Here is a 25,965-nt window from a genome sequence, read left to right as displayed (position 1 = left end):
GGCAACTCCACCTTGCAGAATAAAACCAAGAGACAATTGTTTGCCCCTCACCCCCAAGCCCCACCCCCCAACAAACTCCTTATAGCCTGCAACACAACAGCCACCTAACACTGACGGCCTCCAGCATTTTATTATACAGTGAGCTCATTTTGTATTCAAAATTCTCAACCTGCATGAACACATACTCTCATTTCAAATAACCCCCCAAAGTGAAAGCTGTTGAATTCACCAGGAAAAAGCCAGAGTCTTTCTTTGTTCTCAAAAGCCTCTTCTAAGTGAAAACACACAGCATATCCCATTACATATTCCATACTATACCACCACCTGGCCTCTAGAGTGCTGTATTACTAAAACTAGCAAGACTCCTATTATTAAATGAACACACCTATCCCCTTCCATTCTCTAAAAAACAAACAAAAACAAAACAAAAAACCTCGTCAGCTTTCGAGCAACATACTCTTTATAATAATTAGCATTTTACATGTTTAGCGATTTTTACAAAAGTCTCTGGAAGGAAGGTTTAGGAAATGTAATATAATTAAATCACTATATTGCCGTCAGTTTTGCGCTTTTTCGTTTTACTCTGATCGTTTTTGTGTTTACATCCCCAAAATTCAAAGGGTAAAGAAATAAACGTTGTGCTTTTAAAGGAAATGGGTGGTACCCAAGGAAGCCAAACCCCTTTGCAGTAGTCAGATTTATCCCTCAGTCAGTTCTCCAGATTTTCCACGTCTTTTGCATATCCCCTGCCTCCTCCATATGCTATTGGGTTCTTTAACTCCTCCCATTAGCCCTCTGACCAATCCTGCGCATAAACCACTCCCCTAATCTCCTCCTTTCCCTTGTCCTCTTCCTTACTGTCCCCTTCTTCTCCCAGACAGACCCTGCCCTTTCCTTTCTGTCGCCCTGTCTGTGGATTCTGTATTGGAGAGGTTTGGGACACTGACAATGGGAAGCTTTCTTTACGGCCTGCAATGCTGACACTCCTGTTGGGAATTTACGTGAGTACAATGTAACCATTCACTTCTTTTTTATGGTGTCGAATTTCTGCTTTCTCATCCTGCTTGTTCCGTTATCCGGAGTCCTCAGAGATACAATGACTGGGCTATAAGCAGATGAATAATTGATTACTTCATCCCAGCAGCATCTGTGCACGGATAAATCATATCAGAGGGGGCTGTACTTTAAATAAAACAAACAAAAAAACATGATGTCCCCCTCTTTTGTGCTTTTTTTTAAATTGCAACAATCAACCAACTTAAAGTCAACGCAATTAATTCCAGCACCGTTTAAGACAAACTGTTGCACAGAAATTCTCCATTGCTCTGATTTTTTTAAAGCATTTTTTTTTCATTGCTTCCTCTTTCAGCCCACACACTTCTCCATTTTAGCTCCTAGCTGGCTGCCGGCTGGCTGCCGGCTCAGTAGCAGGTGGGCATCTCTGCTGCAGTCTGAGGGCTGGGCTCTTTTAACCAAGCATACATGCTCGTTTGTTAGAGGATTAGTGATCTTCCGTTGGTTTTTCTCATCTGAATATGTATGGAGTGTGCTGCTGAGAAGTTTTGTGAGCCACATGTGAATCGACATGTTGTTTTCTTGTGCCACTCTGTGGCTCCTTGTGTTGCACTGTACTGCAGCAACAGCAGCAGGCAATGCATCATTTTTGAAGACATTTTTTTTTAGTCTTCAGGCCTAGACTGTGAGCAGATGGTCCAGTGGTTTTGGTATTGATTGTCTTTGTTCTGAAAGGCTCGTTTTATATTTCTCATTTTAGGCTAAAAGTATCTCAAAAGTTTCATTTTTAAAATGAGTGCAGGTGATAGAGATGTTTGCCTGGTTTTGCTCTGTTGGCTGCTTGCACTGGGTCACAGGGAGGGTGCAGACGGTGCGGGATGCTGCGCCAGAGGGCAGATTGTTAGCAGAGCTTAGAGAGTCAAATTATATCTGTGCTCTTAAGGTATACAGGACAGGGAACATGTGCAAGACAACCAGGGGACCAACAAGGGCGTTGTGTGGGGTATACAGTACTACTCTGCAAATATTGAGCAACAGAGATTAAACTGTAGCTTAGAAGTGACCAGGAACAGCAACAGCTTTTGAATACTAATTCGATCAAACGCAGACATGTAGCATATATGCTATAGGCTATAGCCCTTACCTGCTAACAAAATCAGCCCCCAGTGCACCAACACAAGTGAGAGGATAGGGAACTTGATAAATATATTATAAAAAGATAGATTGCAGGATAATTAGATTTTTTTTTTTGATGTTTCATATTCAATGATTTATTGACCTGCTTTCCATATTATTATATCAGTATTTAAATGAGACCCATGGCAGTGAGTCAGTTCTCCTGGGTTTATTTTTCCTAATTTGTGTAACAACATCAAATGGAAACGATCTAATCTAATATAATGCAATATCAGTTTATCTGGCTCCACTGTTAATTGCTAATCAGTGTATGATTAACCTGATTTAATATAATACACAAGTTGGATCGTTCGCCCTTTCTAATCTTTCCTAGTTGTCATCATGAGGTTTGTTGAAACCCCAATTCAGAATAAATAGATTACTGTAGGTAATAACTATAATAATTATAATTATGGTTTAAAGCTCTAGAAAGCAATTAGAAAGCACTTATTTTGGAGTTTAGGACAAAATATTTGAAAGTTTAATCTCCATGAAAATGATTGTGCATATTTTGTGTTATTAATTCATTTATTGGATCAGATTATTGCTCACTGATCAACAGAAGAATGACTGTAGATGAGCCAGAGTTTTGACTTGAGTCTAATTGTCAGCTGGTGTCCCTGGTCAGTTCCTGAAACGGCAATCTAAAATTAGAATATAATGACTTATCACAGCCGGTGCATGCTGATAGTACACAGGCTACAGATGACCATCAACCAGTACAAGGCACATCCACCAAACTACCAATACAACAACCACGATGAGGTAGACTACATACAAAACAAAAGAAGGTAAAATGCTTGTGATTGGATCCTCTAATTCTGTGCTTACGTTTGAGTCGGTCCTCCTTTGAATAGCACTTTTATTATTTTTATTTTTGTTTAGTGGTTTATGAGGCATCGTCAGCCTTTCATAAGACATCATCAAGAGGGATGCAGTCACATCAAGATTACTCTCTATAGATAATAAATATTAGATGAGACTTTCTGAAGCAGCAGAGTGGTTTATTTCAACTAAAAAAATAATCAATATTTTCTGGAAAATACCTTTACCAGTGGACATCTGTAAACCTTCAGCTACTGAACTAAAGTGCTGTTGTTTCTTTTATTGAACAACAGTGCAAAGTTCAGAGATGAACGAAATTTATAGATTACAGACTGAGGCATTCACGCTGTAAAACATGTGACAGCACAAAATGGTTAAGTCAATAAAAGTAAATATAGCACAATAAAGTCAGTTTTTTTTCTTTACCTATTATAATAACATAGCAGCTCAGCACTGGTACTGTTCATTTTATCAAACCAACATTTGTGCCGCTCGGCAAACTGCCAAGCCGAAACCACATTCAGTTTCTTAAATATCCTGAACACGAACTACATTTTCTTAACAAAGAGTAACCCCACTAATGCTTCACAGTGTCTGTGTATCTGCAAAGTACAGCGTGTATGAGACCGTATTTGAACTACTGAGTCATAGTATGAGACATCTCAGTCCTCTTACTGCAGGTGAATAAGCATTGCAGGCACCGCTTGTGCGCCGATCTACCTTTTGTTAAATCTGCAGTGCGTGTTGTGCCTGCAGACAGGCTGCCCTGCGTGCCGCATTGTCTTCTGACAATGTTTAGGAGTGTGGGCTCACAAGGCGAGACAAAAATCTGCTGTTGTCAGATCTTATCAATCTAAACACAAAACAAAATGATGAAAAACTGCCACAGTGTTGGTTTTTAGTAGTTCAGTGTCTAATTGCAATCAGTAAGTGTCTATGCTAGGCCATTATTAGGCATGCAAATGTGTCCCCGCTCTTATGCTGGGTGTATCATTCTCAATAGTCTTACATATAATATACAGACACTGTTTTTCTTTTATGTAAAGCCCAGCGTTCCATGCTGTGACTGTTCTGTCAGAGATTGATGCATCGAGACAGATTTCTTCATCTGATGGAGTGTAAGGGGGGTGGGGTGGTGGTGGTGGTGGTGGTGTGGTGGGTGTATTAGTCTTAAGAAGTTTGTGTGAATAATGATTGATGAGTCATCACGGAGCCGGCATCTTTTCTGTCCCTAAAAACATATAAAACAGACCCTGTGCTTAGATCCAGCTGCCTTCGGTCCACATTAACTTTGGCATTGTAAAGAGTGTAACTGCTCCACATTGTTATTCCTAGTGCAGATATAACTGTGAATAGTTATTCTTGACCTGTGTTCACCTGAAAGTGCTACAAATTGAGACAATGATCACAAATGTCTTCTGAACAAAGTTACAAACAATGAGACATTCGCTGTGATGTAGACAATAGTTCAGATGCTTTGTGATTATGTAATTTATGCTGTGTCTCTGGAGCATATGCTTTTCTCACTTCTACTCTTACTTGTCTTTTCTCTCTTTATATCTGAGTCAAGCGTACAGATATTCCTTTGTAACAGTCTACCTTGTTCCTCATAACCCAGAAAAATCTTTCAACAGTGTGTTGGGTTTATTCAAAATTACATTTCGGGTAATTCTGCTCAGCCTGTGAACAATTACTGTGTGTTTGCACATGAGGAAGGACACAACAGATGTAGCAGAAAACATAAACTACAGTCTATATTTAAACACAACATCACTGAGGGCCAACACTTCTCTCTTCAGGTCAGTGAGGCTTTCACCAGTGTATGCTGGTCTAGTACATAAACAACTGCTGAAGACTCCTCTCTGCTGTGTCTCTTAAAAGTGATATCACAAGATGAAAACACGGATACAAAGTCTGTTTTCCAAGAGATGCTGTATGCAATTGTAGTTCAATAATACTGAGCTGGCTAAGATAGTAATGCTTAAAATAGATTTGAAATATTGGATACCATTGGAGAAAAAGATACTTGTCTGTTACTCAAATAAGGAAAGAGGAAGGGAAGAGGCAAATACTTTATATGGCCACTGAAGCACAAACATCCTGGAATCCTGAATAGTCACTGTTAAGGAATGGTATTAACAATCTGTAAATTACAGCCTTCTTAAAGGGCCAGTTTCTGATTTCTCATTATGTCGATTGAAGTAAAAATTTGACTTGAACATCAGTCTTTCATTTTATTTATCATGAAAGTATCATTAATGGGATCTATGCTCTTATTTGCTCTTATATTCTCTGTCCTACATATACTGTTAAAATGGTGCATGGTCATATTAAATATGGCCAAAACTTCAAATATTATTTATGTATAAGAAATAGAAATCGCCCAAAAGCTCCAGGCTGCTCTAAATGCTCAGAAGTTCAGAAAGATTTTCTTCTACTTGGCTCATTATGATGTTAGTGGTGCCAGATATTTCTATGCGGTCATCTCAGACACGCAGCTGAGACTGAGTACAATAGCCCCACCCATCCGCTGTCTAAACCTTCTGTTTGGGACGGGCAGCCAATCAGAATAATCGATTGATCGGTTGGAGAGGTGAGGGGCTGTACCAAGGTACAGTATGGTTAGCATACCCAGTCCAAGCATTTGGTCATGTGACAGTTCCGTTTTATTGGGCCAAATTCATTAGCTTATCATCTCCTGTATAAAATAGTTTTTTTGTTTAACTGTGTCTCTCTTAGTCTGCATAGTCCAGAGATATTTGAATGAAACTTCTCCACCAAATACTTTTTCTAAGTTAACAACAGTTAAATGAATAAATTTCAGCCTGTTTGTAATGAATGACCGACTTTATGATCCGTTCATTTCTTTAATCAAAAGTCTTATTCAGTGTTGCACGAAGGCTGGAGCACATCCAGCTGTAACCAGGTGAGAGGCAGGGGTACACCCTGAGTACGTCACCAGTCTACCAAAAGGCAATAGCTCACTATTCATTTGGAGTCATGATTTAACTTAACGAGTATATATTTGGATTGTCGGAAATGGAGTACCTTGAGGAAATGCTTGTAAGCACACGTGGAACATGCAGCCTCAACAGAGAAAGGCCTCGGGCATGTTTGAAACAAGAGTTTTCTGCTGTTGGGAGGTAACGGTGCTAATCACTTCACCACAGGGCCGCTCTGTACTTGAAAATCACATGTTGACATGCTGACACTGATAGTTTTATCCTGGAAGCAAGCTGAATTATAACCATTAACTGAAATTAGACAAGTAAAGTTTAATAACTTTAGGGGCTTATTTTGAGTTATTATTTTTAAAGACTTTAACTTGCTTCTGTCTCATTGACTATAACCAAGAGATGACATTTTGCATTAAATGTAATAATAGTTGGTCACATAACTGTGGGTCAAAGAATTAGTCATGTATTCAGAATAACATTATATTTTCCTCTATCACTGGAATTTTCCGTCTCAAAAAAAAAGTTGAAATTGCTCTTTCCTATTTATTCCAATTTCTTGAGGAGCAAAAAGCCCTGGATTAGGAAGCATGTGTAATTATTATTTTTTTTTGTTGTTGTTTCCATTATAGAGGACAGCATAACCATAGTGCTTTTTTTATTTTTATTTTTTTAAAAGCATCTACAGATATAAAAAGTAGCACTTCAATCGGTGGAGCAGTGAGAGGAGAGAAACCCTTACCTGCGCAACCGATTGAAATCTAAGCAGGTTAAGCTGAGGGCAATGTTTTCTCTGAAGGCGAGCTCCTGTTGCTAAAATCCAATTAAATCATTCATATTACATGTGTCTGTTTTCAAGAGAAAGGTTTTGAGCATACACACTTGCTTCAAGCATGGAATACAGCTGTATCATCTTCGGACAGCTAGTGACTAGCCTTCATTCTTTTATGTGGTCATGAAGCATTTTCTTCAAAGCGAATTTGAAGTGACTGGGCATGATGGTGTCATCTGAATCTGTGAGACAGTAATCCAGATGGCAGACAGGACCTGACCCTGCAGGAGGAGATTAAGGCACTTAACAGTAATGCAGGGTGAGAGTGGCAAGTGACGTTTTGCAGTGAAACGGCTGACTTTGCGAACATTCGCACCGTGATTTTCTGCAGTAAAAAGAGAGGAAAGGGACTATTGACCTCATCTGTATGAAGCGCTGACTGTGCACTTTTCATGACAAAGCCTTGTGATTGCTGTTTAATCACATGCTTCCTCAAGCATTAGAGTAAACTGCAGATTGAAGTCTTTAGTCTGTGTTTAACTAAATATATTACTATTTATGTTGTACATTAGGTATTCTCTAAATTCACACAGGGAAAGAAGGTTTTTAATGAAAGATCTGTCTGTGGTGAGGTGAGTGGGAGTAACTGAGCCGAGGAGGGCTGCTTGAAGAACAGACAGACAGGCAGGGAGAAGGGAAGGTGGGGGAGACTGTTGCAATCCTAAAGACAGTGGCCAGTCTGTCGAGAAGGGAGGAGCCTAGAGGTCTTGGCTCATCATACTTCCTCCTGATGTCACCGTTCAGCTGCTGCAATTCAGAGTCTATGTAAAGGGAGAACAGCCCAGGGAGGGGAGGGCTTTTTAGGGGAGACGAGGGAAGGGGAGGCATAGAGTTTTTTGGGAAGGGCTTGTTGTGAATGGGCTTGGCAGACCTCCTTAGTCAGTAGGCCTTCTAATCACTTGGGAAGAAACAACAATAGAGTCTGCGTGCTTGAGAAAATTCCCATCTGTCTGTGGCTGGGCTCAGGCATACTGATGTCATGAGTGCATTTATGTGGCCGAGAGAGAAAGAGAAAAATGACAGGATAATAAAAAAAACAGGGAGAATGAGGGAGGGGAAGAGATGTGGGGCGCTGAGCTGTGAGCAGAGCTGAAATGCCATTGTTATTGCTCGCTGCTCTGTGTTGCAAAAAGGGACAGCTGCCGCTGAGGCCTGCTTGCTCATGTGAGGCAGAGAGCCCAGCTCACCGTGAATTTTTCCCCATCTCCCCTCAGACAGAGAGACAGGTGGTTCCTGAACTCAGCCTGCTAAGAGTCAAGGGAAGGAACTAGAAGGAATTTGGGGAGTGGCATTTCAAAGCTTCCTCTTTCCTCTTGTTGCTCTCAAAGAAAAGGGGCCTAGTTATAGTTTTAAGGCATCAGCTGAAAGACAAAGTGTTGTTTGGTGAGACATGTTATAGTGACGCAACAAGGAAACTGATAGTAAGCTCAAATAGAGTGAATCCTTCTTTTGTCCGGTCTGTGTGCATTGTTTTAAACTGCAATGAGCAGGATGTTTTTACGCTCATAAACATGATCAAGAATTTTAAAAAATGTTATACATTGTCAGTTACTCAGAATATGACATCTTGCATTAGTGATGGTGTGCTACATTCATTTACATATTTTGAACTGTAATCAGGTTTAAAATGACGGCTCAAGGTCAACTGTCAGGTTTCCCCGGCTCAAAGGTTCACTTTGATTAATAGCACCATAGCAATTAACCTTCTCATATACATATCAGATAGCTGTTTTAAGCTTTCTTGGGCATTAATGAAGCTATTGGGTATCCTAACTGTTCATGATTCTACATAACAAGAACATATCTTGCTAGTGTTACAAAGAAAATTGAAAGAAAAAGCAAAAGAAAATAAATTAATTGCCTTGGAGTTCTTTTCCCATGTAATTTGACATCTCAGCAGTCGTCACGGAACTGTCTTTGTCAGGGGATAAATTTAGTTAATTTGTAATGAATTTTTTGAGCTTTAATTCAAGACGTGCAATGCAGTGTCAAGGTTATTAGCGGATGGTGCATTACAGAAAATTATAAGGACCCTAGAGTGTCAGTTACCTGACTGAAGGTGTTTTGCAGGACAGGAACTATAGAGGAAATAGGGCTCTTTACAGTGTTAGCCAAACCAAATGACAAAACACACCAATCCTCCCGCTGGAATTTTATTATCATATGAGTCACTCACTTTTGTAAGCGGTGTTTATTGACCAGCTTGTCTGTGTTTTTGGACTCCATGTAATCCTTTATGTGCTTATGTACACTATGTTGTACGGCACAACATTGGCATGCTAAGTTAATCCCTGCTTGACCTAGTGGTATAATTTCATGTAACAGCAACTCTGCCATCTGAACTGCAAGCCAGCAGGCATCTACTCATCTAGGGGTCATATTAAATAACAAAAGTGACACAGTACACCGAAAAATATCACCAAGAGTAAAACATCAGTATTAGTATCATGTTTTGATTGGCTTATACTGTGTATAACTTCTAACACTATTGCTGACAGCATAATTGTCTCCACTAAGAGTTCTACCCTGCAGTTTTAATCACATGTATATGTTTCTTTCCACTGTGTGAACTCAATTGGGGGTTTCACTTATAAAGTTAAACAGCCTCTGGTGAGGGAACTCATACTACTGACATAGTTTGATAAGCGAGACCATAAATTGCTCGCGGATACAGGATTTAGATGAGGTTTTATTGTGTTAGCAGGACTATGAGTCATTTCTTCCTTTGCTCAAGCAACTACACCCTGTTCACCCTGCCTGACTGTTTCCTCGAGGCTTTCTTGACCTTTCTTCTCTTTCTTTCACCTTGTTTGCACAGGTTAAGTGTTCCCAGTGTCCCCTTTGAATGTCTGTCATTATGGCGAAGCGTGAGACTGGCAGCACCAGCCCTGTGGTGAGGCAGATAGACAAGCAGTTCCTGGTCTGCAGCATCTGTTTGGACCATTATCACAACCCAAAGGTGCTACCCTGCCTGCACACCTTCTGTGAGAAGTAAGCTATGAATCACTTAGCTTTACAAGGTGATCGACACCAGGAGATCAAAGTGACAGTAAAGAGATAAGCAGACATAAAACATTTAGAAGCAAAATAAAAAGATGAGTCAGTGTTTGGCTATTATAGGATGCAGCGTGCTAGATTTTAGTGTACTTTAATGTCTTTTTTAGCAATTTCTAAATTTGGTATCACAGCTCCTCGCTTAAGCGAGCTATTCTGTCATCATCATGGTTTCTGCATGACGTAAGTCACCAGCTACTCTAAGCTTGGTCACAAGAAAAGCACACAGCCTTTTTTTTTTTTTTTTTTTTAGGGCACAGCTTTGGTAATAGCAAATACTGATTTCCACAGCTGTGTTGCTACAGTAGTACTGTTTTTACATCGTTGTGCTTAGTAACCACTCAAATCACATTGTCCAGTCTTCTAATCAGGTCTCACCCTGAAATTGGTGCTTGACTGCAGCTTTATTAACTGATTTCTTTAACATCTTATCTGATTGTAGATGTCTACAGAACTACATCCCTTCCCAGTCTTTGACACTATCCTGCCCAGTGTGCAGACAGACTTCTATCTTGCCAGAGAAGGGTGTGGCAGCCCTGCAGAACAACTTCTTCATCACAAACCTAATGGAGGTCTTACAACGAGACCCAGAGTGCAGCCAGCCTGAGGCGGGCAATGTTCTTGAGTCAGCCAACGCAGCTACAACCTGTCAGCCCCTTTCTTGCCCTAATCACGAGGGCAAGGTAAGCTTTAAAAAAAAAAAAAAAATGCTGATGAAAAATAGGTCAGAGCTGTCATACCTCATCTGCATGTTCATGACCAGGCTGCCGACTGTTATTGGATTAAAAAGAAATGCCTTCTGTATATATACATTTGAACTTCTGAGCAACCTTGACCTCAGAAATGTGACTTTACTTGCCTCAACTGCACCATCTGCAGGTGATGGAGTTTTACTGCGAGTCATGTGAAACAGCCATGTGTCTGGAGTGTACAGAAGGAGAACACAGGGAACATGTGACGGTGCCTCTAAGGGATGTGCTCGAACAGCATAAGTCAGCCCTTAAAGGTCAGCTGGACACTGTTCGCAACAGGTAAGATTTTTCACTGCTTTAACACATAATCTATTATGCGATTGCTTTTGGAAGACATTAGTAAAATTGGATGTGTAAAAGTATAAAGAGCTGTAATCTGCGTTTGTTTTTTGCTCTGGCAGACTACCTCAGCTGACAGCTGCCATTGACCTTGTGAATGAGATCTCCAAGCAACTTACAGAAAGGAAAAATGACTCTGTGACAGAAATCAGTAATACTTTTGATGAGCTGGAGAAGGCCCTACACCAACGCAAGACTGCTCTCATTACTGAGGTGGAAAACATCTGCAGCACCAAGCAGAAGGTCAGCGATCTTATTCATTTTAAATTTGATGCATTAAACAAAATCACGATATTTTTCATTTTTGTACTAGCTCTGCTGACTTTCTCCATCTTCTTAGGTGCTTCAAACTCAGCTTACCTCTTTGCTTCAGGGCAGAGAGAACATTCAGAGTAGCTGTAACTTCACAGAGCATGCACTGAGCCATGGGAGCGCCACTGAAGTCCTTCTGGTCCAAAAACAAATGGGTGAGAGGGTGAGTGCTCTGGCAAGACACAGCTTTCCCGAGCATCCTCATGAAAACGGACATCTGGAATGCCAGGTGGAGACGGATGGATTGAGGCGCTCCATTCAGAATCTAGGAGTCCTGATCACAACGGGGGCTGTAGGCCATACCAGCGTTGCCACCGGTGAAGGTCTGCGACACGCACTAGTTGGCCAACACACCACTATCACAGTCACCACTAAAGACAAAGATGGAGAATTGGTGAAGACTGGTAACGCGGTTCTTAGGGCAGAGATTATCTCTGCGGATGGGGTGTGTACTGAAGCTGAGGTGGTGGACAACAAAAACGGCACCTACGAGGTTGGATACACCCTCCGCTCTGAGGGAGAATTCACCTTTTCTTTGCTGCTATATGAACAGCCTGTGAGGGGGAGTCCTTTCCGTTTGCGTGCTGTCAAACCGTCAGATGTCCTGCAGTCGCCAGACGATGTGAAGAGACGAGTGAAGTCCCCAAGCGGAGGAGGAGGTCATGTTCGCCAGAAGGCCGTGCGCAGGCCTTCCAGCATGTATAGCACCACCAAGAAAAAGGAAAATCCAATAGAGGACGAGCTGATATATAGAGTTGGTGAGTGAAAAAGCGTTATTTTGGATATTAATCGTACTGTTGACTGTTCTTACAATCTTCCATCCATGCATATTTTTATGCTTTTAGTGCTTTTAATTTACTTTTAATGGCACAAAATGGTGACTTATCCTTAAAAGTTTTAATATTTTCATAGTGTTAAAAACATGGTGATGTTTTGTTGATTTGACAGGAACAAGAGGGAGAGATAAAGGAGAATTCACCAATCTTCAAGGCATCTCGGCCTCCAGTAATGGTCGGATTGTGGTAGCAGATAGCAACAACCAGTGCATACAGGTCAGTGGCTAACCTATTTAGCTTCAAAGAATTCATTTTTTGAAGTGTTTAATAATTTATTTTCTTTTTTTATAGGTTTTCTCTAACGACGGCCAGTTTAAGATGAGGTTTGGGGTAAGAGGTCGTTCACCAGGCCAGCTGCAGCGCCCCACAGGAGTCACAGTAGACATGAACGGGGACATAATTGTAGCTGACTATGACAACAGATGGATTAGCATCTTCTCCTCGGATGGCAAGTTCAAGGTTGGCATTCCAGTCAGTAAAAGAAATGTTTTTTTGTTTTTAAACCGCACGATTATAAAGTGAAACTAGATTTGAAAACAAAACTTTGTTTGTAACAGAATAAGATTGGTGCTGGAAGATTAATGGGCCCCAAAGGTGTGGCTGTGGACAAGAATGGACACATTATCACGGTTGATAATAAGGCCTGCTGTGTCTTCATCTTCCAATCAAATGGGAAGTTGGTGACAAAGTTTGGCGCCAGAGGAACATCAGACAGACACTTTGCAGGTACTGAGTGATGTTAAATCAATAAATGGGATATATATGTATATATATATATATTATATATATATATATATAATATATATATATATATATATATATATATATATATATATAATATAAATTATAGTATTATATAATACATATATATATATATATATGATATAAAGACTAGTGATAAGATATAGATAGAGTATAGAGATAGAGATAATATGATAGAGATAGAGATATATATAGAGATAGAGATAGAGATAGAGATATATATATAGAGATAGAGATATATAGAGATATATATATAGAGATAGAGATAGATAGATATAGTTATGAGATAGAGATATAGATATATATAGAGATAGATAATGATCATCATGACTGAATGATCATTTTATTAACAATGTGTCTTACAGAAAATGACAGAGATGAAGTTTCATGTATCAGGGCATGTGGTTGGGCCAGATTTACAAAATTGATTTCTGTTTCTTCACAGGAAAGTTGATTTGAACAGTGCTAGTGATCAGCATGTCTCTATGCACCCTTCATTTGTTTTAACTAATGAGTGCATGTATAGCTACTTGCTTAATTAGAGACATTAACACACAGTTAATGTTTTGGTTGTTGCACTGATTGTCCTAATTATAAATGATAAATTATACACCCTGTCATCATAGCACAGCTGGAGTCCGCAGTTCATGATGTACACTACTGCATGCCAAGTTTTGACGATCGTCCTTCCCTGTTGTTCAGATGTGGGGGGGGGGGACTAATTTGCATGCTTTGCTGGAATCCCTCATTGATGCCGCTCCAGTTGTACAGCAATATTTAAGTTGAACTCACCCGTTTGTTCACTTTCATTTCTCACTTATAACTTTTCTTTTCTTTTAGAGAAAAGTGGTGCAAACATTGCACTGGATACAAAGATTAGTAAATCTGGCCCTGTTTTCAGTAAGTAATATATTCACTGTGACTGTGAGCTAAAACAATGAATCTTTGTTCTCTTTTTCTACATGTTGGTGCTTCAGCCCTGTCATGTCTCAGCTCTGAGAGTTTCTCTGTGATCACTTGGTGTCTTGTTTTTGATGTCCAGAAATAGTATGCCGCTTCATCTCATAAACTCTAAACGGACGGATGACTCATCTTTGCTGTTCCCTCCCTGTCTCCTCTGCTTTCAGGTCCTCACTTTGTGGCTGTAAATAACAAAAATGAGATTGTGGTAACAGACTTCCACAACCATTCAGTGAAGGTATGGCTTGTTGCAAGTATGTGCGAACATTATGTTTGAAAACCTGGGACTTCTTCCAGAAAGTGTGTTCAATAAACCTGAGTTGATTAGCTCTGAGATCAGCAAGTCTGAGTTTTCGGTTCCAGAGCAGCTGAATTAAGGGTGTACATGAGTAGAAAAAGAAAACCATCATCGGTAGTGCTCCAGTATCAGGACTCACCATGGCAACGGGTAAATAAAGAGCAAAGCCTCCATTTGAATCCAGTAAACTGAAAAATATGAACATGCGTCAGTGCTGACCATGGTATTTATCTCAAATGGAAGGGCAGGAAAGAGTAACTTTAATCAGGTTGGTCTGCTCTGTCATCATCATAGGCAGACTGTGGTCATCATTATCCCAACTGGAATTTTCACTAGATAAATCTGTAATCCTGATTTTCAATTTGATTTTCAAATCTAATTATTCAGCCATAACCCAACAAGGGTAAAATATAAGTGAAAGAAACAAAAGATAACAGACAGATTACTTATGGACCGGTGATGTTAATTACCCAGATAGCAACAGACTACAGGGCAGATCCGCCTTCAGGGCATTTCGATTAATTAAATAAAAGCTGTTTTTCCTACAGGTGATGACCATTCATTGTCTGAATGATTATTTAGTAAAAACTGAATCTTCTAATGGAGTGTAAAAAGCTTAATTTTTTCATACAGAGAGTTTCATTATTTCTGAGATTACTGAATAAAAAAGTTTAATGAAATTTACAGAAAAAAAAACTGTTTTAATGTTCCCAGTTTAACCATTTATAATCTGATCTAATTTCAGCCTGCACTGATAGATGATGGCTTTTTCACAGTCATAGCAACGGTGTTTAGATGTTGCTGTTAATAGTAAAAGTTTAGTAATAGTTTCTAATATAATTGAAATGAATGTAAAGTTGTTGGGTTTTTTTTATAATTGCAAACAAGTTTAAATTTAAATGGCTTTTAAAACCATTATGTTAGGATGAGGTGTTTTAAATAAAGAATGCAGATTATAATCAGAAGAAATTAAGCTGTTGAACTGATTCAGATGGATGAGCTGGGAAATGACTGGTGCCAAACTGAGTCTGGGTCTGATCCTTATCCATTTTGGATCCGTCCCGCCGTGCAAGTGGACTCCAACATGGACACAGTTTGCTGATCTGTTACAGAGCATATGAATTTCAGACACTGTGCCTTTGACAGCATTTAATGACTGAAACGCAATCTGTGAACACATTGCTGAACATGAAACGCTCAGGACACAGGCTGTCTGTAGCTGCATTTAAAAACTCATGACTCAAAGGCCTAAAGAAAATCATTTCAGCCTGATCTTCACTCCTTCACTCAAATGTTCACATCCTCTAGAAGATCCAACTGTGACAGACATTTTTCACAGTGTGACCAATTACAGTGTGGGGAAAATGGCTGACAGTCTGACAGCTGCATTACTGTCTAGAGTGTGAGAGACAGAAAGATGGAGACTATAGATTTTAGTGTGAGCTGATTAAAAGTCTGAGTTGTAATCGCTGTCTCCATCCTTAACGGTTGACAAGGGAATGAATGAAAAAGTCTTTTTAACCACTGGTTGTTGTTAAGCTCAGAGTTCAAGTCAACTCTCTTTCTGGAGCCTAAAACCCAGACTTTCTCTTAATTCAGGTTTAACAAAGTCAGCGATGTTAGCTAAACTCTCTTCCTACAATACGACTGAAGTCACTTTAAGATACCAAAACTGAAGCAACCCTCTCCGATAGCCTCTTTATTTTGCAGGTTTTTTAAATCTTAAAATAGTGCTTAGCATTCTGATAAAGGCTGCATACCTGTTCCCCCCCATTGTTTTCAGCCATGCACTTGGACCGATTTTAAAATCAATCAGTTTCAACAGAACAAGAAAAGGCAGGCAGACTCAAACCAAACCAAACACTGCTGTACTTCTCATGCTGTGAGGATGTGACTGGCATTTTTCTTTACTTGTCAGCATCATTCACCCATTTTCTTTTATGCTTAATCTTACCTGACAGGTGTACAGTGCAGATGGGGAGTTCTTGTTTAAATTTGGCTCACACGGAGAGGGGAACGGCCAGTTTAATGCTCCAACGGGTGTGGCTGTGGATGCCAATGGAAATATCATTGTTGCTGATTGGGGAAACAGTCGGATCCAGGTTAGTTTGAGGAAATGAATAACTGGAACTGCGTTACACTTGCAGTAGTCACTCATCTAATCTGTCCTTCAATTCTCCATACCCATCCAGGTGTTTGACAGCTCAGGGTCTTTCCTCTCCTATATCAACACATCAGCGGACCCGCTTTATGGCCCCCAGGGCTTGGCTCTCACATCTGATGGCCACGTGGCGGTGGCAGACTCTGGGAACCACTGCTTCAAGGTCTACCGTTACCTACAGTAGATACCCGAGATAGCCATCTTAAACACCGCAAGCACTGACGACACAACCAATGTATTCCACAAGGTGCAATGATTTTTCCAGTACAGCCTTTTGTGTGTCGCCTCACCTTACCTTTATGATGTGAATTGACCATAGACAGCATAAAAGGTGGACGTCGCTGACATCATCCATCTCATTTCAAAATACCAGATGTGATGAGGAGGGGTGGGTTTAAATCTGAAACTGCTTGCTTCTTGGCTAATGACTTACAAGTGGTTAGCCAATGATTGGGATAATCATAGCACATTAATCAACAGATAATGATCCTTTTTAAAACACTGTATGACCAAGATTTACAAAATAGACTTAATTTTTTATTCAGTGTGCCCCAAAATGAGTGACTAAGTCACGAGGGAAGGGTTTACAGAGGTCAAGACAGAAAGCCATTTTCCCATAAACATCTATAGGGTCAAAGTCTTTTTGCAATTACATCTATTGCATTCTGATGGCCTTTAAGCTGCTGCTTGCACTGGCTTCCTTTTTGTTTACCTGGAAACTACGTCCATGTTTTATCCTGTCTGTGGAACTGACGGTTAACTTTAAAATTGAGTGACGTAGCGTAACTCGGAACAAGCGATGACTTGAAGCTATGGACTGGTTTTTGAAAATCTGCAAATACTGACGTGGATGGTATTCTTAAACAACACTTTCTGTGAGAGCTGACAAGGTAGGAGATAGTTGGAACTATTTAATCAGCCATAACTCGTCCAGATGCATGAAACTTTACTTTATCTTGATACCTAGACAATAACACAGTGCACCCATTAGTTGCTTTCTCATGAACTAGTTAATGCTTACAGTGAAATAAACAGCGCTATGCTTCTCCAGCAATGAAATGTAAAACTTCTCATTTACTGACATCTCACATAAGTGTCACCACCATCTGTGCATTGATTTGCTGTATGTACTGTATATACATGAATGTATATTGTGTATATTAGATCACTCCCTATGTATGTGCTATGATTTTTTTTTTTTTTTTTTTTTTTTTTGGGAAACACTCAGCCTTGTGGCAGTCCAGATCACAGGAGTCAAGGATTCCCGGATTTTAAACATGTGTATGGCAGCTGTTAAAGAGTGTGCTTTCAAACATACCCAGCACATGCTTAAATGAAGAATCGTCATATTTATTGCTATTGCAAGCAGCACAATGATCGTTTTTGTTATTATCTGTTATCTTGAAGGGGGAAAACAATGTAAAATGCTAATTTATTTTATTTTATACTAGCTCAGCATTTGCAAATTATTTTTCTAAATATTTTTTCTTTCTTTCAAGCTTCACACTTTCTCCCTTTCCCCAAATTAACCCCTTAAAGCAGAATTCAGTATCCACCCGCATCTGGGAAATGTAGATCAGTGTTTGTGCACTTGGGCAGCTCTTTTCCAAAGCTACAACCCTATCTGGTTTTTATTTACAATAACAACAAAGTATATCAGTATTTAGGTTTCTGTGTTTAGGATTTTGGGTTCATAGAAGCACTGGCTTGCCTTTAACAATTCAATAGCTTTTATTCAAGTGCTACCACCTGGATAGAAATAATACAGATATCTCAGGAAATCCATCCAAATTTCACAATATCAGTGGAAGAATATTAAATAGTTTTTTTTTTTTTGTTTTGTTTTTTTTAAATTCATAAACTCATAGACATAATAGTGGAACAGGCACATTGGGAGCTTTGCGAGAAAACTGTTAATTTGTGCAAATTTAATCTGAATCCAAGGTCATAGCTTATTGGGACGGAAGATGAATTCTGTTTTATTGTGTTTGTTGCTTTGTGGTTTTCATATTAGAAACTGTTACAGATGTATTACCAGAAATGACCGTTTATGAGAGGACATTGACTAGCAAGCACATTCACGCTTAAGAGTACACTATTTGTGATACTGTTCTAAGCTTTCTGTCAAATCTGAGTCTCTGCCTGGCTTCCATCATGCCATGACTCTAAATGAAGGACTCATTTGTTCATTCTATGTAATGTCAAACAAAAACACGGTGCCACGACAGAAGAAAGACCGGGTGCAAGTCTGACTTAATTAATCACAGTACTATGCTCAACACCCAGACACTTCCATAACCTTTCAGTGTGGAGCTTTTCTGAGCTGCAGGATATGACTCAAATTCTACCAGTTAAGTCAGCTAGGAAGCTGTGGTTTTCATGCACCTCGACTCGTTGCCAAACAGGAGCGAAGACATGCTCATCTTTTTGAGATGTGTCTAAAGCATTTTATCCGACCCAGTCTTGTTTTCTCTATGAATATGCACTGGTAATAAAAGCACATGATTTACTGAGCTGCCGTGTATGTGTGTGACTAACATTTGTTTGTTTGCTCTGCAGGGAAATTTTTTTTTCTCCCCAAATAAAACCAAATCGTTTAACAGTAGTGAAAATGAAATTGTAATTTACACAGGCGCTGGGGACACACATTTTGGGCTACAGTGGGTACAAATTTCAATTTCACTGGCTTGTTATGACGCTGCTTTTCCCAATATTTCTATATTTATACAGATTTCATGAAATCATTAAGTTCAATGCTATTTTCTTGAAAAATTATTTATTTGCAGACCATGTTGTCTTCCTGGTCTATGTTACAAATACTTACAGCACATACAGTATGCATCTTTTAACAATAACTGTTCCCAAAACATCCAAATGGTATATTTATATGTAATACATATGTGTATATACATAGATACATCAATGTGCATAAAAAATGCACTCAGCGTATTAGAGTATAGTAAAAGAAGCACAGTACATTGATACAGTGTCAAACCTAGATTAGCAAGCAAAATGTGCACCGAAAACAAAAAAAATCATACTGTGGATAAACATTTCATCAAGGTATTTTATCACAGGTTGCATAGAATTGTTTTCAATTTCAAAATAATAATAAAAATGCAAACAAACTTGACATTTATAAAGTGATTATGAAGTTGATGTTTATTATAGGATACACAGCAGTATGAGGTAATCAGATTTTATGGCAACATGGATAAAGTTTTTAGCATTTTTTTCTTTCAATGCAAACTGTTAATATCTACTGCAATATCACAATAATAAGCATGTCATACCGTTTGAGAAAAAAAGATTTGATGAATCAAAATCAAAGGTGGAAAAGGATTGATTTGTGTCAACAGAACAATACTTGGAAAATAAATATATTTAAAACCAAAAAATCAAAGAGAGAATGATTGCAGATTAAACATTTCATTCCCTTTAAGTGAAATAAAGCATTAAAAAAAGCACAGTCAACATGTAGCCCTGTTGAGAAAGGGATTTAGCAAGCTCTACAAAGCTACAGTAGGCAACACTTACAGTAGAATTTAAGCGTACCAGTTATGAATGTAGTTCCTGTTAAAAATAATGGAAGTGAAACCATTACTACACTACACTGTACACTGCAGACCAGCTATCCCGAAAGCTGCTGTAACACCACAGGATCCTTTAAGAGAACTGTTTAAGTTCCCCTATCTGATTCAGTGTCATATGTTAACTAAGAGAAGAACAATAACCATTAGATAAATACAGTTTCTCATGGGATATACTGTAAAATACAAACATGTGGAAGTACAGTAGATCAGACACATTTGCCACAAGCCAGTTTAAATCAGCAGTGAGACTTTTTTAAAATCCTAAAGTACAAAAATTAATTGCATGCAAGAACATAAGCACAAGAAAATTATATTCACTTGGATGATTTTCAATTGAGCGTTTTACTGAACACACAGGACACACATTTTACATCATAAAACCGTAAAGTCCTGTGACTTCTTAGGCACACACAGAATCGAATCATTCTCTGTAAGAACAGACAGGTTTTTCCAGTGAAAGCGTACTGTGGACAGTGTCAGCAAATGCAAAATATCCGGCCTCTCTAGACCTACTCAGCAAAACACCAAACGCCATTCAAGGTAAGAGGCATCTTCTGTAGCACCTTTGGAAACCTAATAACACCTTTTTGGATCAAGTGGCATCAAAGGCCAATTAATAAGTGACAACTTGGCAAGTGCCTTAAAACAGCTACTAACACTGTCCGTTTCCTAGTGTCCAGACCACTCTCCAGCATGAGGAGTGATGCAATATTTCAAGTAGATTTCTGAATAGAATCAAAGCTCTTGTAGTTTGTGTTGTTTCACACGCAATCTTCAGTTTTTTTTATGTAAATGTGAGGCACTTGCAACATAAAATAACTTTCTCGATCTTCAGTCTGTCAGTTAGACCTCTGAGCTGTCACTGATGTTTTGTGTCATCATGGGCTCTGCGCTGCTGGAGTTCCTGGGCACTTCTTTCTTCTCTTGTTTGGACCGAACTAGTAACACCACCACAATGATGACGAGAACGGTAAGTAGCAGCCCCACAAAGATACCAATCATCAAAACCAGGCTGTCGTCACCGTCCCTCTCTTTGAGCTCTCGAGGGATCTGTCCTTTGGTAAAGATCTCCCTGTCCGGGCTCGTCCTCTGTTGGCCACTGCGGTCCAGGGCGATGTGCAGGATGTTGGTGCCACGATTGTTACTCACACCAATGTCCTCTACTATATCTAGGACATCATTAGCTGATCTTCTGAGGCGATGTTGACTCTTCGGAAGCAAATCAGTGTGCTGACTCATCACGTGGTACTCCAGGCTTCTCTTCCCTATGCCACGGTTAGCATTGTCCTTGGACCGGACAGTGTAGATGGTGTGTATGTACCACTCTCTTCCTGCAGCCACCTGAAACGAGCAACAGCTATTATTTTAATGTCCATCCATGTGTCTCAAATTACCCAGGTAAAGAAAAGGACAGAATTGATAAAGGGGTTTTTGCTACCTCCTCCCCATATTTTAGTGGAAGGCTAAAAGTATATCTATTCTCAGAGATCTTTAACTGCCAGCTTTATTAAACTATACCCATTAGAGTCAGATCTAACAGTTCTGTGCAGAGAGTAGTACATATGTGCTATGAAACCTTTATTTTTTGACATTTTCTTGTAAGGAACAACTTCAGTTTTATTTTGTGATTAAAACAGAGCTAAACCTCACAGTCCAGTTCAGTCCAGTCACTGCATAAACTGAATAGAAAAGCACAAAACTTGTTTAACCATTGGAAAATGCCCTGCCAGTCTGCAGACTTAATGATACTGACTTTTCCTTGTTAACAAGCCAAGAAACATAGATTCCCTGACCAAAAGCAGCAATTTGGACATGGTGAAAAGTGGAGAGTGTGAGTCATACCAAAAATACATAACTCTGGTATCATAACCTCTATGAAAGCCAACCTAAGGAGCTTTTCATGAGGGCACAGACTGTTTCTGGTCATTAAGTCTTTTTCTCTATCAGCTTGTTAGGGATAAAATGTCAGTGCAATAAAAACCCATTAGTCTAGAGCTATTAGTCTGTGATCTCTACAGAGTGGGATACCATGCTCACACCATAAAGGCAGGTTAAGTTAGCTCTAAATAGTTTCAGTTTAATGTTTTCTCTGGAATGACTCATAGGTTTGTGATTTTAGATCGTGTGAAGTATTTAGTGTGTGTTTCCAATTTGTTTTTACTGACCTGGAAAAGAGCTGTAGAATCCATTCTGAAACCATCTGAACCAGGTTGTCTCACCAGTGCTAAAGCACCGGGGTCATCCACTGCCAGGAAGGCATTAAAAGGTACATCACCAAATACCCGAGCCTGTGTCTCCGGCTGGGCCTTGTCCTGAAGTCAAAGAATTACACAGGAAACGATGAAGTTTGAATAGGCCCAGAGTACACGTGATACTATAAGAAATATTCTTTTATTACTTACAATGATCTTGAATCTGTAAAGTAGTGATGGAGCATCAGCCAGACAGCCGAACTCAAAATTGCTCGGATTATATTTAGGGACGTATCCATCTGCTCCAGTGCACAGGAACACTTTTTCGATGTTACAAATAAAGGAGCTGCCCAAGTTCTGTACTGGATCCACCATCACTCTCCCATAAACTGCATCCCCTGATAAAAAAGAAGTAAAGATTTCATCACGAGTAAAACATCAGTCATTACAAGCATAAATTTGATGGTTTAATGAAAAGTTAGTAAAAGTGGTTCTATTATGCCTGCAGATTCAGTTCTCTCAAATGACTGTACTTTGCTCAGCTATATAATGAGGAAAAACCACTAAAAGCCCAGCTAAAACCACTCTCACTCTCTACACTGACTCAGACAGCAGCTTCAAGGACTTTAAGTGTTTTAAGACCTTGTTGATGGACACAAAATGCAGGCATTCTCATAATTAGCCTGTTTAGGAAAAAGATGTGGAAGTAGTCAGAATGGCACTTCATGAAGCCCTCATTTTCCTTTCATTTTGTTTTGTTGAGTCAGTAAATAATGGGGGACGTTTCTGCCAAATCAACAGAACCATTCATCACACAGGGATTTCTTTTTGATCTGTAGAATGAAGAGAAGTCCACGCAGCTGAGCAATGAAAACATTCACAGAAATATTTCGAGCTTGGAGCATATTTATTTCCTTTAATGTTATTTTTTCTTTTCATATTTTAATTTTTTTTTTTCAAGATTTTCAAGGCGTTTTAGAAATGTTACAGTATTACCCTCTGAGAAAGCAGTGTCACTCTCCTGTCCAAAGCCCATGGAGCCATCTGAGAGCCAGAGTGTCCGTTTAGAAAGTAAGATCATCTGTGTGTTTAGACTGAACTCAGCAGCCACTGGATCACTAACCTAAAAAGACACAGAAGACAGAAAACAAAAAAACATATTTACTATTTATTTATAGTTTAGATATTTAACTACCAAATGTGAAGATTTGAATGGTCTTCTTTTTTGTTTTTACATTCACAGGATACTTTGTTAGACAGACCCTACAAGTAACAGGTTGGACTCCCTTTTGCCTTCACAACTGCCTTAATTCTTCATGGCATTGATTCAACAGTGCTGGAAACATTCCTCAGAGAGGAATTTAATCCATATTGACATGAAAGCATCACATAGGTGCTCCACATTTATCAGCTACACATCCATGATGTGAATCTCCAGGTTCATCACATCCTAAAGGTGCTTTATTGGACTGAGATATGTTGACTGTAGAGGCCATTTAAGTAAAGTCAACTGTTGTCATGTTCAAGAAACCAGTTTGAGATGATTTAAGCTTCGTGACAGCCTGAACTGCTGGTAAAAGACAAGAAGAATCCATGCTTTCATGATATTTATGCCAAATTTGGACCCTACCACCCTTATATTGCAGGAAACATAGAGAATCATCAGTCTAGGCAACATTTTTCCAACCTTCTATTTTGTAATTTGTAAGTTTGTTTTAATTTGCAGCCTTATTTTCCTGTTCTTAGCTGACAGGCGTGGCACCTGGTGTGGTTTTCTGCTGCTGTAGCTGACAGGTTTGATGTGTTTTTGTGTTCAGAGATGATTGGCTCTTTGAGTTACTGTTCCCTTCCCATTCGTTTGGAGCAGTCTGGTCATTTTCCTCTGACCTCTAACACCTAGAAAAAATCTGCTAACTGGATATTTTCTCGTTTTTGGACCACTTTCTGTAAACCCTGGAGATGTTTGTGTGGAGAAATCCCAGTAGATTAATAGTTTGTGAAATATTCAAACCAGCCCATCTGACACCAACAAAGACAACGTTTATAGTCACTTAAGCACCTTTCTTCCCCATTCTAACGTCAGAGAGAGGATTGTATTATCTGAAATTCAATCTCCAAAACATGTGATGGTGATTAATTTTAATTTGCTTTTTTAAAAAAAAAAGAAAAATTTGCATTTGCAAACAATAGCCACAGAATTTAATCCAGAAACTGCAAAAACGAAATTATCCACTGGCACCATACTACCAAGTTCAGTATGCCACTTAATTAAGACATTTTAAAAAAAATAATTAGGTGTTTTGTAATAGTGTTTCATTGCTGTCATAGTAGTTAAAATGTTTATCACTTAAACAGTGTAGCCACTAAACACAAATACATTTCATTCTGAATAAATGGTTAAATCTGATGCAGGCGTAACTTGTTAGACAAGGTGGAATTACCTGCTGAAAGCGGATATCCAGGTCAAAGGTGAGAGGCTCTCTGGGATTGCAGACAGGAGGGACTGCGTACTCCAGGCTGGGAGGGGACGTACAGGGGAGGAGCTTCACTGTGTACATGCCAGAGTAGTCACGCACCTGAGTGGAAAAATTCGATTAATTAAGAATAAAGTGTAAGAAAAATAAATGAGAAAACAAATGCGGCTGTTTTTAAAAGCAAACTCTCTCCTCACAGCAAAATCAGAGATGAATATCCACTGCTGGATAGGCTGGCTGTAAGTTGGCTCAGTCCTGACAAGGCTAAGGTTAAAGGTTAAACCAGGGTGTTCAGGACACATAACCATGGAGGTGAGTGGTGAAGCTGTTGGGGAAAAAAGACATCAGTCATCAGAAGCAAACATAAAACAACCTTATTGGTTAATATCATTAGTTAAATATAAGCCACGGGTAAAATCTGCAAAGCCGTGGTCACCCTTTTTTACACTAAACATCTTCTAGAATCTGTTTATTTGACATTTTTGAAACATATTATGACGTGCTAAAGAGCAGCATTGCATTTAAACTGCATATTATGTAACTGATGTGACATACCTGGATGTGAAAACACAAACAGGCCTCTGAATCGAGCTTCTGTGCGGAAGTTGACAACTAGTTGTCCTTGACTATTTATACGCATGCTGGTTGGGTAAAGGGCACCTGCAAAGACAATGACAGACTACTTTAGGTTGCATACTTCATTAATTTACAGGGCCTTAGATTGTAGAAATGACATAAAAGTATTGTGTTAAATCGTTGTTGCAAACAGCAGCTCAAATCTTGCCTTGTAGTTCAGCTTCTGGCGGGCTACCGATTCCATCTCTCCATAAGATGGCAGTGTCGTACACAAATGTGAGCCTCAGCTCCGACTGTAAGTCAAAGTGCTGCCATCCTCCCGCTCCCACGGGGGAGTGAAAGACATATGACACATGTAATGGGACTCGTAGGGTCACAAAGGACTGGACCAGATTAAGCACCTGCAGTGACAAAGATTAAATTTAAACTTCAAAGGCGAACCTGGTCTTGTTCCTGAGGTTCAAAGACATAACAACATCACGACATCATCACATAGAATAGCTCACAAAGAAAATGAGGGATAATATTCTGCCATTGTGGCTGTTTTAAGGTATATTTTGAAAATGCTTCATGTTATTGAAGTTAATAACACGCATGTAGTCATGTGTACAGTATATGTGTGTGCTGTGGACCTAAAGGACACTTTACAGGGAAATCTGACACCAACAAGTCCAGTTTAAGATGTATAGTAGTAAGATATGACTGCATTTTTATGCAGTTTTATAACTGTCATGTGGCTGCAATAATGCTCTACATATGTGATACTGCTGCTGGAGATACTGACTCACTGGAAACATTCCTGCTCTAAAAGAGCTGTCTTAAAATGGTCAAAGTGGTGAAAGTGGGAGCAGTCTC

General features: G+C 39.3%; 2 protein-coding genes across 4 annotated transcripts in view; one reads left to right on the top strand and one right to left on the bottom strand.

Annotated features, from left to right (window-relative positions):
• Window positions 1-851: 851 nt before the first annotated feature.
• LOC102302341 (tripartite motif-containing protein 3) lies at window positions 852-18,789 on the top strand. Of its 2 annotated transcripts, XM_005926467.3 has the most exons (13): window positions 852-1,001; window positions 9,620-9,792; window positions 10,298-10,538; window positions 10,735-10,886; window positions 11,009-11,189; window positions 11,287-12,016; window positions 12,207-12,310; window positions 12,386-12,553; window positions 12,652-12,820; window positions 13,697-13,756; window positions 13,984-14,054; window positions 16,076-16,216; window positions 16,307-18,789. In XM_005926467.3, exons 2-13 carry the CDS (start codon window positions 9,647-9,649, stop codon window positions 16,457-16,459), a joined length of 2,316 nt encoding a protein of 771 aa, XP_005926529.1. In that variant the 5' UTR covers window positions 852-1,001; window positions 9,620-9,646; the 3' UTR covers window positions 16,460-18,789. The 2 variants fall into 2 exon arrangements, with proteins under 2 accessions (XP_005926529.1, XP_005926530.1); XM_005926468.3 differs by lacking the exon at window positions 13,697-13,756.
• Window positions 18,790-19,034: 245 nt separating this feature from the next.
• frem2b (FRAS1 related extracellular matrix 2b) overlaps window positions 19,035-25,965 on the bottom strand; it is a 49,424-nt gene continuing 42,493 nt past the window's right edge. For both annotated transcript variants that reach the window (XM_042219663.1, XM_005926465.3), the window contains exons 17-24: window positions 25,319-25,511; window positions 25,090-25,194; window positions 24,732-24,859; window positions 24,502-24,636; window positions 23,057-23,183; window positions 22,271-22,458; window positions 22,034-22,180; window positions 19,035-21,209 (exon numbers count right to left, since the gene is read on the bottom strand). In XM_042219663.1, the coding sequence (XP_042075597.1) occupies window positions 20,712-21,209; window positions 22,034-22,180; window positions 22,271-22,458; window positions 23,057-23,183; window positions 24,502-24,636; window positions 24,732-24,859; window positions 25,090-25,194; window positions 25,319-25,511 (1,521 nt within the window). In that variant the 3' untranslated portion in view covers window positions 19,035-20,711. The remainder of the gene's footprint in view (window positions 21,210-22,033; window positions 22,181-22,270; window positions 22,459-23,056; window positions 23,184-24,501; window positions 24,637-24,731; window positions 24,860-25,089; window positions 25,195-25,318; window positions 25,512-25,965) is intronic.

This window comes from Haplochromis burtoni, unplaced genomic scaffold (genome assembly GCF_018398535.1).
Source record: "Haplochromis burtoni strain Fernald_Lab_line unplaced genomic scaffold, NCSU_Asbu1 Contig_36, whole genome shotgun sequence".
NCBI lineage: Eukaryota > Metazoa > Chordata > Actinopteri > Cichliformes > Cichlidae > Haplochromis > Haplochromis burtoni.
This window is presented reverse-complemented; position numbering and strand designations above follow the sequence as displayed.

Bases quoted from the DNA above. Each gene is read 5' to 3' on its own strand.
- LOC102302341 (XM_005926467.3), top strand. From the start codon at position 9,647: ATGTCTGTCATTATGGCGAAGCGTGAGACTGGCAGCACCAGCCCTGTG. The intron at 10,887-11,008 runs GTAAGATTTTTC...TTGCTCTGGCAG, and splicing joins CTGGACACTGTTCGCAACAG to ACTACCTCAGCTGACAGCTG. The intron at 11,190-11,286 runs GTCAGCGATCTT...CCATCTTCTTAG, and splicing joins TCTGCAGCACCAAGCAGAAG to GTGCTTCAAACTCAGCTTAC.